The sequence below is a fragment of the Girardinichthys multiradiatus genome, chromosome 4 (assembly GCF_021462225.1).
Source record: "Girardinichthys multiradiatus isolate DD_20200921_A chromosome 4, DD_fGirMul_XY1, whole genome shotgun sequence".
NCBI classification, from domain to species: domain Eukaryota; kingdom Metazoa; phylum Chordata; class Actinopteri; order Cyprinodontiformes; family Goodeidae; genus Girardinichthys; species Girardinichthys multiradiatus.
In genome coordinates, this window is record NC_061797.1 from 20,903,468 (window position 1) to 20,917,816 (window position 14,349).

Here is a 14,349-nt window from a genome sequence, read left to right on the forward strand (position 1 = left end):
CAGTGCCTCAAAGAAACGTATTAATCTCCTGACCAGAATCCAATTCACAATGCCGTAATGATGATACACATATACTGTGCTTTTTAGGTGGTGTTTTAACATATTTTTTGTGAACAAGACTAGGATAAACTGCTTTGTTCCAAAAATAACAGGCCCACATGAAGCTGTTAAACTCACCCTAATTATATTTAGAACAATAAGTTGTTTTTTCATCAGATATTGTCTATATTTGGCACTTTGACTATTATACTAACGCTGGTATTGGAGACAGTATTTTGGCTTCAGCTTTGTGAACAAATATAATAAACTACAAGAGTATTTCTTCTGCACTGACTGTGTAATATTGTGTTTCATTACAAACCATTCCATTTGAGAAAAACATTTTAGGATAGGCATTATAGGACTAAGATGCATGCAGTTGAAACCAGACACCATATGAAAATACCCATTGAATGATTTTTCCCTTATTGTCTGTCAGTAAATTAGATAAAACCTTTATGTTTCAGATCGGTTAGAAATACCAAAATTATTCATATATGATAAACACCAGAAATGGGGAGCAGGGGGATTTTTAAAAAATGTTTCAGAAAGTATGCATTTCCTTAAGTAGATCTCTCTTCTGCATGACTTGGGTCAGACATTTTGTTTATCTTTTGAAAAGCTTCTTACAATAGTTTCCTGAATTTTTGCCTATTTATCCAGACAGAAATAGTGTAACTGAATCAGGTTTGTAGGTCACCTTGCTCGTATACAACCTTTTAGCTGTCCACCCAAGAACCAATTTCCACCCAAGCTTTCTTAACAGATGTCTTGGGATGTTGCTTTTGTATTTGACTACAGTATAATGTCCTTCCTCATGATGCCATCTATTTTCTGAAGTGCACCACTCCCTCCTAATGCAAGAAACCACCCACAACATGATGCTGTCACCCATGTACTTCAAAGCTGGAAAGGTGTTTTCAGGCTTGCAAGCTTCTCCCTATCATGGCCAGACACATCAACCTAAGTTCCGTCAGACCACAGAGTATGTCTCCAAATCTTAAGGTCTTTGTTCCTGTGTACAGTTTTGCAAATTGTAATGACTTTTTTATGCTGCTTTTGGGCTTCATGGCTTTTTCCTCAATGAGTAGCCTTTTAGGCTAGCCATTCCAGGACTATTTTCACCGTGGATAATCACACTCTTTTACCAGCTTTAAGGAGCATCCTCACAATGTTATTTGATTTTGTTTTTCGGTTAATTTGCATAATATGCACAAAAACATATTAATCTCTGGACATTTCCTTGGGATTTATACTTCCATGCCATTGTCTGAACAGATAAACAGGGCACCATCAGACATTTGGAAATTATTTTCAAGGATGAGCCAGACTTTTTGAGTTCCTAAGGTTTTAATGATAAAAGGAGCGGTGCGTTGAAGTGTTGCCTCGAACAAAATCCACAGGTGTACCATTACGGTTATTCAGGAGCTGACAGCATTATCGTATGATGCTTTCCAAATTTTAGTGTAGTGTTCTCTTAAATATCATGTTGCTTATTTTTCTAGCATTTAGAAAATGGAAATAATTCTTGTAATCCTTACTGACATAAAACAAGAAACGTTTATGCTGATTTAATGTTAACAACAAACAAATGGTTGTCTGTTCAGATCAAATCTCTAGTTTTGAATTTATCCTGGGAAACGATTGAGAAATTTGCCCAAACCTTACAATTTATTTGGATATATGTTAGGAAAACAGTAACATGCTTAAGAAATTATTTTTCTGACAACTTGCACATATGCTCAGATACACATATGCATACATGGGTAGATTGGATGAAATAAATATGTGATTGAGAGTTGGCTTTTTACTGTCAGCCTAGGACAGGATTTACTTAGTCCCTCTCACACACACTCCCTCTGTCTGTTTCGCAGCCTATTTATTAACTAAAGAGCTTTTTCTTTGTTTGTCAGGGAGGATTGTCCTCAATGGAGATTTTCTATGTAATCATCTGATTATCCATCAATTCCCTAAAAAGCCTCCGAGAGGCTCTGCATCCACATTATGCTCAAGGGCACAGCAATGAGAGACAAGAAAGGAAAGGGGAGGGGTTTCAGGAGGAAATGATCAAAGTGGATTTTTGCTTCCTTACCTGTGACAAGTATCTGCATTTATTTTAGTTTTAGTTTTGCCTGCTTATACATTCTTGAAATGTGTGACCATTGCAGCCTCATTCTCGTTTTCCACCTCCTCTTTCACCTGCCAGACTGGGCTTCTGCATACACAATAATATGCCGCCTGGATTTGCCATCAGTGTGTTCTGGCAACTTGAGAGAGAGGGAGCGTCAGCTTGTGTGCATTTGCATAGAGCCCTATGGAGATTGAAATTCAGATTGAATAGGTGTTTTTTCCTCCTCCTCAAGCTGTGCCTGGCTTGTGTATGACAAATCTGTTGCATTAACTCCCAGGGTAGGCCAGGAGCAGAACTGTTTGTGGAGCGACAAATTACACATCAGAGCTTTATTTAACATTTTCTACATGGCTATAAGCGATGAACTATTAAGATGTCAAATAGAAGAGCAGCGATAGAAGACATGCAACACTGCATGCGAGAATGCTAAAAATATTGGGGGAGCATAAGACATAAGAGAGAAAGAAAAGGTCCATTCAAAAAGCATTATCTGTGACGCTTTAAGAAGAGTAAGGTACAGTCCTATTCATTCATGTGTAAAATGAAGGAAAAAAAAAAAACTGACGAGGTTTTGAATAACAGCTTTAAAATTAGGGAACGAACAAGATAACAAAAGTCTGTCAATTGACAATATTTATTAAATGCTGTTCTTTCAATTAATTATGTATGTACAGTACTTCTGTCTGTTTTTCTCTCAAAATATAACAGCTCTTGTAGCAATAAGTCATGTAATTAAATACCAAATCTTCTAGTTAAACAAAATCAGAATTCTTTACTCAAAGATTACAAAGCTACTAGTTTTGTTTTGCTTCAAAATTTGTGGTAAAGTTTGTTCAGGTTTCTTATATATTCGCAGATTTTAAAATGTTTTCTTCTCTCATTTTCATCTGAGAAGTAATTTTTATTCAAGTTTACAGGTTGATATTATCAGTTTTTCTGTGAAAATGTTTTCTTTTGGATGTAACTAACATTTAGTCAGAATTTAAGTTAGGGATGTCCAAATGATAATGGTGCATCATGTAGCTAGCTGGGTTAAGAAAACTTTAATATTCTGACAACACATCACTGAAAATACACGTTTAATATTTGTTTCTATTTCTAGTTATGGAAGAAATCTGGCCCAACAGAGATGGGGCTCTTTGCAGAAGTGCTGTGTTTTGATATGACTTGTTGACACTTTAGCTCATCACATGTTTTAGTACTGTTGTGGGTAATTGTGTTGCAGACAAAACGTACAAAAAAACATTGCAAAAAATGTTTTTCTGCTTTGAAAAAGTTGCGCTTTTCTTGTAAAGTCATATAGTTAAAAAATTGTTTTTTTAGTTGCGTTGTGTGCAGCTCTCTCACACAGTATGTAAAGCCGGTGATGACACAGATTGGAAACAGTCAACAGTCTCTCTTTCATTTTGAACATCACTCTTAGGGGGGAAAAAAACTGTGTGAGAAAATCCAAACTGTTCAGTGAAACACATTGGCATTGTGGGATTCATAAAAATGTCCCCTCAATAAATCCTTGCCAGAGTTACAAGTAACCACAGATCCATTTCGAAAGATTACAAGAAGATCTCCCTGTAAGACAATATAAAGGAATAAGTAAAAAACTGATCAATTCTGCACAGTGCTGTTTGTGAAAATAAGATAACATAGTTTAGCGATTTGTATAAACAATTGAACCATGACAGTTCAGAAAATTAAGAAATTTAACCTGGTCTGTTTAAAGTCGTAAGTTGGCCAAAATGTCTATTTCACCTTTAAACTGGATTTACAAACCATTTTTTTTTTTTTTAAGGTGTTGTCGCCATGTATTTTCATTTGCCATCTTCTTTTTAAAGTGTTTGGAGCACTTTGATAACAAAGTTTAAATAAATGAATAAACTAAATGGAAAAGTAAATATGGGTCTAGGTTTATTTCTGTTCAGATCTTGTGCCCTATGCTTCTATATTTAGTAACGCCTCTGAAGAAAATAATGTGCACAACCTGAACTGCAGTAATGCAAGTCACACATGCTGTGATTTGGAAAAACAAAAAAAGGCAGAGAAAGATGCAAACGAAAGAGATGATGGATAACTGGTGGTGTGTCTCACGACAAATCACAGACAAATACACCAACATCAGTTATCAGGAGTTGAGTTTAGTCGGGGGCTAAAACATTTTGTCCTACTCTGATATATGGGATTGGACCCTACTTTGAATATATGGATTAATAAACAATGTTTTTAATGTGTTCTTTGACCATGGCCTCACAAAACATTTTATGAACCTTTTCTTATTACTATGGAGAATAGGGAATAGGGATCAAATACAAAATTCAGGCACCGATGAGTTCTGGTGCGGAGCTATCATTTGTTCCTTCCTGTTCATCATATAAAATATTAAGTAGCCACTTCTTCACTAAAGAGAAAAGGGGCCCTACTGACTTTTTGCACTTTTCTAAGTGTCTAAGAGAACACAGTAGTGTGTCTGCATTCATTGTACTCAGACATGTTATTTTCTCTCTCTTAAACTTTGCCATTCCAGACCTCTTGACATGTTGTCTTTTTTTTTTTTTTTTTAGTCTGGCCCACCTCAGTTACACACTGTTAAAACTTGGTCATTGTCCTGATGATAAGTGCCACATGCTCCTGAGTGAAGTGGCTGGAGACACTGGTCCTGGACTGAATGGAGAGTAGACAGCAACACACAGACTCTTTGTCCAGACAAAAGAAACACTCTGCCCTGAACAGGCCCTGATTAAATAGATGGTGATTGAAGTTTTATTTCAGCCAGGAGGGTAACTACAGCTTTTCTTCCCCTGAGGTGTGGAGGTCCAGCTTCATCTTGATTTTGCTCCCAGACTTTATTTTTTTAAGTAAATCCCTTTTTTCTGCAGATCTGGCCCCTGCGTTTGTACACTTACACTAGCACATTTAACTGCATTTATCCCCTGTTTTGTTTTTATTAAGTTTGACATGTCACATTACAGCCGGGGCCATCAAACATTTAGGAGTTGGAGCTTTCGTGACAAAATAAAATTATAAACTTGACTATTCACACTTTTGTAACATGCATTGACTTTTAAGAAAATGTTCTTCTTGCCCGCTTTAAAGGAAATGACTCTATCTAAATTGCAACCAAATAATGTCAGTCTCCATGTCAGCTCCAACAAAATAAACTAAAAAAAGCAGCTGAGTTTGAATATCTCTTTTTGTTGCACCCTCCTTCTCATCTGCCTCTTTTCTGTTTCTGAATTCTCAACATCACCTTTCACAGCCTGAAGGACTGTTTCAAAGCCATTTTAAAGCAGCTAGCTTGACTAATTTTCTGCTGTATGTGTCCCTTCACCAATACTACCAATGTGACATGCATGTGATCTTTTAGTTAGTGAAAATGTGCGCGAGTAGATAAATATCTGTTCTTTGGGTCTTTACCTTTTGTCTGTGTTCTTTAACAGAGTTTTGCGCCTTGGCCATTGTGAATTGCTTCTGAGTCAAGTGTAAAAATGGACTGTTTTTACTACCATACATTCCTGAGGCAAGAGATCTGGGAGGGCTTCATCTTTCCTCGCCTCCAGAGGCACACAAAATGTTTCATGTTCTTGAAGACTGGAGTCAAACGGAGCTCTGCACATGAAGGCACTTACTGAAGGTTGCGATAGATTGATCTGCTCTTTTTTTTTTTGCTTTCTGCGCATGCTGTCTGTATTTTTTGTGTGTCTTGTGGCAAGTTTTAAAGCTTAGTGCTTGTGATGAATTGCAGCAGCAGTAGAGACAAATTTGAACGTCGAAGAGTGTTTGGTTTGCTCAGGAATTGTAGCTGCCTCTATACTCAGTGTAATGATGAAGAACTAGGCACGTACAGCAAGGGGAGGAATGTGAGTGTGGCAAATGAAAAGCACAAAAAAATGTACCAATGTGAACAAGCAGACAAGGAGGTGGGCCATTATAAATCTGTTGGTGTTTTCACAAGTCTGTGTAGGGAGTTAGTACAGCCAACTCCAAGTACCAAGGGGACACTCTGCCCTCACTACAGAATCTTTAGTATAAAGAAGTGTTAATGTCAAGGGAGTATGTACTTTGGTTGTGATTGACAGTATTTGTAGGTCTGTTTTGTGCACCAGATGAAACTGTCAATTTGGGGACTAAATTGTACATTTAGACTGTGGCGATGATAGCTTATGGCTGGTTCACATGGAATGATTTTTAAATTGTCGGTTGATTTTTAAAACCTGAGAGGCTCCATACATGACGATACAAAATCGTTGATAATACAGGTTTGGTCCTACAATGTGTGGTGTACAGCCACACGGTAACCACAACACATCATACTCAAACATTTTTCACTCACGAACATTCAGATGTCAGACAGAAAATCTCGCCAGACCTCTCGAGATCAAACGTGAGTTTAGAGTTAATAAACATAGCCTATGGGGAAGAAGCAATGGCGATAGTTTGGTGACAAATTCTGAGAAAAAACATTACAAAAAGATAAGCAGTTGCTTAAAGGAGGTGAGACAGCACAAGCAGGGGCCCTGCTTGTTACACTATGATATGGAGGTTGTGTTTTTTTTCCTTTGGAAACGTCATTACACACTGTGTTTAGATTGTTTTTTGTTCTGATATTTCATAGAGCTTTGCCGCATTTTGGATTCCCCTCTGTGTTTCTGTCTCCTCGCTTTCTGACTGGCTACATGTCACATTCAACAGGCTGCGTGCTTGTTTGTCCTCAGGGAACACTCCACATGCTAGGATATAAGGCCAAGACAATCCAACATGGTAAATATCCCTGATTTGAAGTCGGAGCAGTCCCAACTTCCTTCTGAGCAGACTATATCACTCTTAACACACCACACACAGCAGGAATATCTCATAAAATTATCTTTAGAGCCATCACAATAATCGGGGTGTTAAGATTGTCTGATGGGGAAGATCAGGTCAAAAATCGGCATGAAAACCTTGCCGTGTGAACCGGACATTATGTCTCATGAAAGTTTTGAAGGAATCAGGCGAGAAGTATGTAGACGTCTCAGAGGTCAATTACTCACTCCAATTCAACCGATATCAGCCTCTAAAGACTTGAGAGAAACCTGTTACCATGTCTCGAAGGAAACACCTCAAGTCTCTAACGTGTTATTTTTGGGTCATTTTATGCAGGTAAAGAGGTGACATAACACCCCTGTTCTCGTTCAGCTCTATAAGTAGTATTGTGTAGTATGAATCATAATACAGTGCAAATGTTCACATAGAGGACATGCATGAATTGACAGGTCTATATAATGTCTTTTGAGGAAGGGCTTTATTCCAGAGCTGGAACTGTAAAATATCTTAATAATCGAGGAATAAATCGAGTAACTGGATAAATGTGTGCTGTGTTCAACAGATTTGACACGGTTATCTTTTCTTTTCAGAACCTTTGCTTCAGAACTGTGTCTGTACGCGCACACATGCATATCCCAGCCTACCATTTTCACTCAGTTCAGTAATCTGGAAAAATATTTTCTATGTTTGTACCTGTTTTTAGCACTGTTAAATGCTCTGTAATGAACATTGTTTTAGATTTTTTTTATTTTTTTTTAATCCTGAAGGCGCATGATAAAACCTTATCAGGCCTATATGATTTAATCTGCCCAGTTCATTCATTGTTTTGAAGTATTGTGTTCTATAATATTACATAACATTAGTTTGCAACAAATTGTATTTTACATTACATAATGATTTAAATAGGTTGCTCTTGAAAATGAGACCACATTTTAATGGGGCCCACATGAGTAAACTAAGTGTATGCATAAATTAATAATATGTAATTTATAAATGATGAACAAGTAACCTTAAACACAGTGTATGTCTATGTGCAACTCTGTGCTCAATCCCTAATGTTTTATTTGTGCACTTTATAAAATATCCATTTGACAGTGAAACAATTACAGGTGAGCTCCTCTTAGATATTCTAAGATAGTAATCTAGAAGTTTGCCAATTTATGATTCCTTTATAAGAATATTTGAGGATCGCTACAATGCAACCTATTTTCCTCTCTAAAGTTGTTAAAAATCTGTATGTTAAGACAAGCAGAGCATAAACTGTTCCAACTTTAAAGCGCATCATTGCAGCTCATAATTATTACCTTATCATACTCACATCCGGTCTCAGGCTTGTTCATGATAATTCAGGATGATCCATCTGCCTGTGGCTTCAATAATAGATTATGTCTCTGGGTAAAGCTGTTCACGGGCTTCCACACCAAATGTGGCACCAGTTACAATGGCTTCTGGAATCCATTCATTTGCATTGCACGCTCTGTGCAACGGTTATGCGCTGAGCAAATCACAAGTGGACCGTAGAGGTTTTGCAGCTCTGTGGAAGTTTGGTTTGGTCACAGTTGAAATTTAACCACAGTGTGCTGTGATAGATACTTGTGCAGCCAATAGAGACAAGATATCTATCACACTGCTCCAGGCTGAGCAGAAAGCAAATGGTCAATGTGGAAATGCAGCTGCTTCAATATGGAGGACCACACCTGCCATAAATAAAAAAACATACAAAAAATAAATAATGACTCAATACAATGATTACTGGGCCAAAAAGTAGCTAAACATATAGAGTGCCATTAAATGCAAAAAATTAAAATAAGAGATATATTCAATAATTGATCAACTGATTAGATATAACTATATATTTTTGTTAATCTTCAATAACTTCAACGGTAAATTTGCATGCTCAAACATTTATAATGATGCTTCCTGAAAATATTTAGCTATACATTTTTCAGAAATAAAGTCTGCAAAATATGACCAATATTGTTCGTCATATTAATAATCTTTTTAAAGTAAACTATCATTCATGAATGCTTTCTATCCGATTAACAGTTCAGTTTCTATAGATGTCACTCAATATGTTTCATCTACATCTGATGTGGAATTTAAACACGGGGAATGTATTTCTACCTTACCATATCCATAAAAAAACAAAAAAACAAAATCTGTCTGATGTCCCAGGCTGATTCCTCACCGTATTAACATTAAAAAGAGTTAACCACATATAATGTGGAATTTCAGAATTAAAGCAACAATATGGCAGTATCTCCTAAACTTGTATTGTATTCCTAACCCCATTAAAAGAAAATTGCAGATTTGTGAAATGAAGCTACACAATATTTAGATGTCACTTCATTCATACCTTAGGTGGAAATTTAAAATTACAACCTTGCAATATTCCAGTATAACCCTATACTTACATTATAATTAACTTAAAAGGAAAATGTCTGCCAGATCTCTGCTAAGGGGAAGAGTAGACCATCTATGTCACTAAAAACTGAGTCATATCTGCTGTCAAATCTGAAGCCACCTGAATATGCCAATATCATATTCCTCAGCATACATGCAATAGTTTATCCAGAGGTGTGAAACCTGCAGGATGCTCAAATTCCCAAGTTCAAGTTGTACTTTGAAATATATCATATAGATTCCTTGTTTCTCAAGAAACTCTCTCTGCATGTACGATGACTGATTGAAGCCCTATTTTGGACTTGATCACTACAATGACTTCCCCGGGGGCAAGGGCTGTATTGTTTAAATAAAATTATGAATATACATCTTCATGAGGCTTTAATTTCAAAATTCTACATGAAGGATAAATAAAACATATTAAGTGATCTAGACGAACTAAACTCAGGATAGAAATCATCCTTGAGTGACAATTTACTTTAAAAACAATATTAATTTGGTGATTAATATTTGCCATATTTACCAGGCTTTAATTCTGATAAATGTCCAGCTGAATATTTTCATATACATATCATTAGAAATGTTTGAAGTTGCAAATTTAACGTTGATGTACTTAAAATATGTTCCCATTGGTTAAATTGGGAATACAGTTTGTCATTGAGTGTTGCTTTTATTTTGAAGGCGGGTCCGTAAACGTGAATGCCTCTTAGTACTTCGGCAAATTGAAGTATTCTCTGCTAGTCAATGGGAGACAGTAAACTATCCCGACTAACAGCGTTATCAACTACCAAACCCTACAGAAGTTAGCCGCTGCTATCAGCCCCTTTTCAGAACCAGACAGGCAGCCATAATGACACTCAGTAGCTTCTTCTCAGAGGCTTAACCTTAGCCAATAGGAGATACGCTGAGACAGTGACACTGTACTAAAGACCGGCCCCTCTGTTTCTGTCTTTTAGAAAAATGGCATCTTTGCAGAAAAATTGGAGCTCCACAGGGTTCAGTGTATGGTCCTGCGGCAAGCTCAGCAAATCCCGTTTTCTCAATGGAAGCCTCAAATACATTCATTTGCAAAGTTATTGTTGAAGTTATATTATAAGTTATATGTTATAAGCTAAACTGGTTGAATGTATATAAGGATATTCGCTTCCTTACTTTAATCGAAACTCCTGTTTTTCCTCGTTTTTTTCTGTTCGTCACTTCTTTCTCTCTCCATTGCAGTTAACTTAAACAGAAGTATGCTGTGGAACAATAACTGTCCCCTGTGAAACACATGACCACTTACAGAGAAAAACTAGGTAGTAGAGCAGTATGAAGTTATGTGAAACAAATGAATAATTGACAAGAGATTTTGGCTCAAGGATTTATGTTTTATTGAACCATTTGAGTCATTCATGGATTTGTTGCAGCCATGCTTTAGTCTTCTTCATTATGTGTGTCTGCAGTCTGCCCTGTTCTAATAACATTTAACACTCTACAGCATGTGGTCAGCAACTGACTAACATTTCTTATTTTCAATGCCAAAGAATGCCAAAGCTATTTGTTCTGATTTGGACTGACTGTATATTAGGTTTTAAACAATTTACCAATATGTGATATTTTAAAACCAGAAACAGCAGCAGCAAGCTACTACTTATGTGGAGATACATCTCCACATATTGATGTTATTACCAGAGCGTGCAGCTTCTCACTCCCTGCCATCCTCATATGTCCTGCTCCTTGGCTGTCTTGTTCAAATACCAGTAAGCTTCAAGTGAATTTCTGACTTTTTATTCCTAGAATAATGCAAATTATGTTAAAAAGGTTATACTGATCAGTTCTTCCGTAGACTCTAAAAGCTGCTGAATGTAAGAAAAAAAAAAAAAAGGACAATCCTCTTTCGGCTTTGTTTGCTCACCTACTCCTGGGTCAAATTTGAACCTATCCAAGCCTGGGTTTATTTACCACAACACGGTTAGGATTTAGGTTTAACCCAGCATGATAAAACTCGGTTAAAATGTTTGATGTCTAAAGTTAAGCCTACCAAAAAATAACCTGTTACCTGGATTACTAAACAAGTATTGTTTGGATTTAAAATTAAAGGTTACATCTACCTTTTTCAGTCAATGGTTACACCCTGAACAAGCTGCCAGTCCATCACTGGGCAACTTTCCCTCAATACAGAAATGTTGATGTCAAGGGAGTACATACTTTTGCCATACAATATCACAAAGCTTTAGTTGTAGTCATAAATATATATATATATATATTTTACTTTAATGAGTTTTTAACCTGAGGATTGTGTGGAAGGAATGACTGGTCCAGCTACCTTTCAATAACGCAGTGCTGGGAATCAGTGATCACACAATGGCTGATGGTAAATCTTGGCCAAGTGAAGCTTGTGGAGTTGAACAAATGTTTCTTGTTGATATCTATTATAGTCAAAAATAAAAATTTGGAAATTTATTTTCGATAATCAATGTGTTTTTCATTTTAAACATTTTCACAATGAAATAAATACAAATTATGGTGTAGTATTTTGTATGTGATTTTCTTAGTTGTTTAGAGAAGAATCATTTAAAATAAAGAATTCATGCAAGTAATGCAAAACTGATAGTCTGCATGTCTGCACCTTTAATGGGTTATGTTTCATCATTTTTGTTTATGAGGCCCCCAAACCATGACACTTCCACCACCATGCTTGACTGAAGGCAAGACAAACTTGTCTTTGTACTTCTCACCCGATTGCTGTCAAACATGCTTGACACCAACAGAACCAAATACGTTTTAACTAAGTCATTTCTATAAGATCCTTGTTGGCCTTTTTTTTTTTTTTTCATTCATTTTATTCAGGTCACAAGATGCAGGTTTATTTAAAGTTATCAGCAAGTTTTTCCCCTTTTACCCAAGTGTTATTGGTTCCTTTACTTTCATGTAGCAAACACTTTGATATGGTAAGTGAAGAACACTAGATGCAATCCTTTACCTTGTAACAAGCGCGTGACTGCAATGCAATTTGAAATCCTTCACATTTTTGAACTATGCACAGTGCTTTAAAAAACATTTTAATTAATTTGCACAAAGCGGATTATGGTGCCCTTTTGCACTGTATACTGTCTGAAACAGCAGGACTCACTATCTAGCTTTGGTTGGCATGAATAACCTTAGATTCATTACCTAAAATCGTTGTTGTTTCTGGTTTCTAACCCTCTTGTAATGCATACAACTGTTTTATCAAGATACCGCAAAAGGGAATATCTCCTGAAATACTGGCATTATCTTCCAGTGGTGTTCCTGTCTGTTCATTGACCAGGCCTAGTAAATCATGCTTGAATTGTCACATGTTTGCTACATGCGACAATTCTTCGGTTCTTTCTTACTTGTTGGTAGCACTTCTCCATATTGATGCACTAAGCATAGCTACACTGACTACAAAAAGAAATTGTGTTATATTATATGATTTTGTTTCAGAATATTTCTTCTTTCTAACATTCTCTTCCTCCTTTGTCTTTTTCAGAGAATGATGAGACGGGTGTGATGGATAGCTTGCTGGAAGCCCTGCAGTCTGGAGCTGCATTCAGAGAGCGTAGGAAGAGAGTGCCAAGACCCAGAGGTAAGTCTTAAATATCACATTTATTCCCAAATACAGAACATTAAATCTAATACTCCTCTTCTAATTCAGGTCGGATGTTAGAAAATCAGTGGTTATATAGGTCATTTAGTTCTATATTTTACCAGATATATTTTTCTCGTTTTAAAGACATACCAGATTGAATACATTCTCATGGTTTTGTTGAACTCTCATCTTCAGTTAAATGTAAGATATTCTTAATAGCTAAGAAAACACTTTTTTCCTCCTTGTTCCTTTTTTTGAGAGATTAGATAGATGAGACCTGGGACATTACATTTCCTGTTAGCAAACCTTTGAATGTTGAGCTATGGAATGTGTCTATTAACACCATTTTTGTTGCCCTTAGTCCATTATTTGTCCGCTGCACTCCCTACAGATAACTACCAGCAGACGATCAGCCCCAGCTCCTTTCGCCAGGTTCTCAGGCCTGTTAACTATGGTAAAAACTGTTGTTGAACAAACACTTTTAAAGCTTTGAGCAGGCTCAGCTTTTTGCTTCATCAAATCTGCATTAAAGCGAGTCTTGCATGTGTCGCAATGCAAATTTCTTTTACATATGTCCTGCCTATTTTGTGTTTCTTGTCTCTCTCTTTTTTTCACGTTGCGTGCATCTTTTGAGCATGTGAAAGAAAACTGGCCTGAGTGAGGTGGTGGAGCGTGCAAACTGAGAGAGCTAGTGGTGACATTGAGTGTGTGGGCTGCTCTGAACTTTCTCTTAAATGCAGTGTTTGGAGTAATTCTGCGTCTTTGAGTGCACATTTTATCTTTGACAGTCTTTTTTTGTTTTGATTTTCTCATTTTTTTGTGATGTCTTGTGATGACGACCTTGTTTTCAGAACTGAAGAGAGGTCATGACATAAATTAGATACAAACAACTAGAATCATGTACTCATATTTTGAGGCTCATCCTACTCCTTTGAATTGAGAGCTAAGTGTATGAATTTCCAAACTGAACCTGAATACATACCTAAGCACCTTAAATGAAATTACTCAATATTAATCATAGTTCTGAACAAAAATTGTTTCACCTGTTTTTTTTTTTTTTTTCTTTTTAAACAAATCATTCACCGAGGTATTTAAAAAGGATCCTGTTACTCTTATTACATCTTATTAGTTGTAATTGAAATCCAAGTGAGCTTGGCGTAAGCACACATGACTAAAATTGTGTGCAATCCGCCCACATCATTGATGGGTGTGATAAAGGGTGTTGTTCTGCTACAGCATATCTGAAATTAGATTGGAAAGGGACACAAGGGAAGGATATATATGGGTGGGAGGAAAGTGATGGATAGATGTAACAATAGAAATGGTGCGATGAAGGCGCAGAAAGCCAGATGTTAAGGGTGAGATTATGCAGTTTTGTCGGCAAAACAGA

At 36.6% G+C, this 14,349-nt stretch overlaps 1 protein-coding gene across 2 annotated transcripts in view; it reads left to right on the forward strand.

Moving 5' to 3' along the window:
- The window catches only part of LOC124867622 (protein diaphanous homolog 3-like), a 206,040-nt gene that overhangs the window by 115,212 nt on the left and 76,479 nt on the right, over nt 1-14,349 (forward strand). For both annotated transcript variants that reach the window (XM_047364161.1, XM_047364162.1), the window contains 2 exons: nt 12,861-12,956; nt 13,351-13,413. In XM_047364161.1, coding sequence (XP_047220117.1) covers nt 12,861-12,956; nt 13,351-13,413 — 159 coding nt within the window. The remainder of the gene's footprint in view (nt 1-12,860; nt 12,957-13,350; nt 13,414-14,349) is intronic.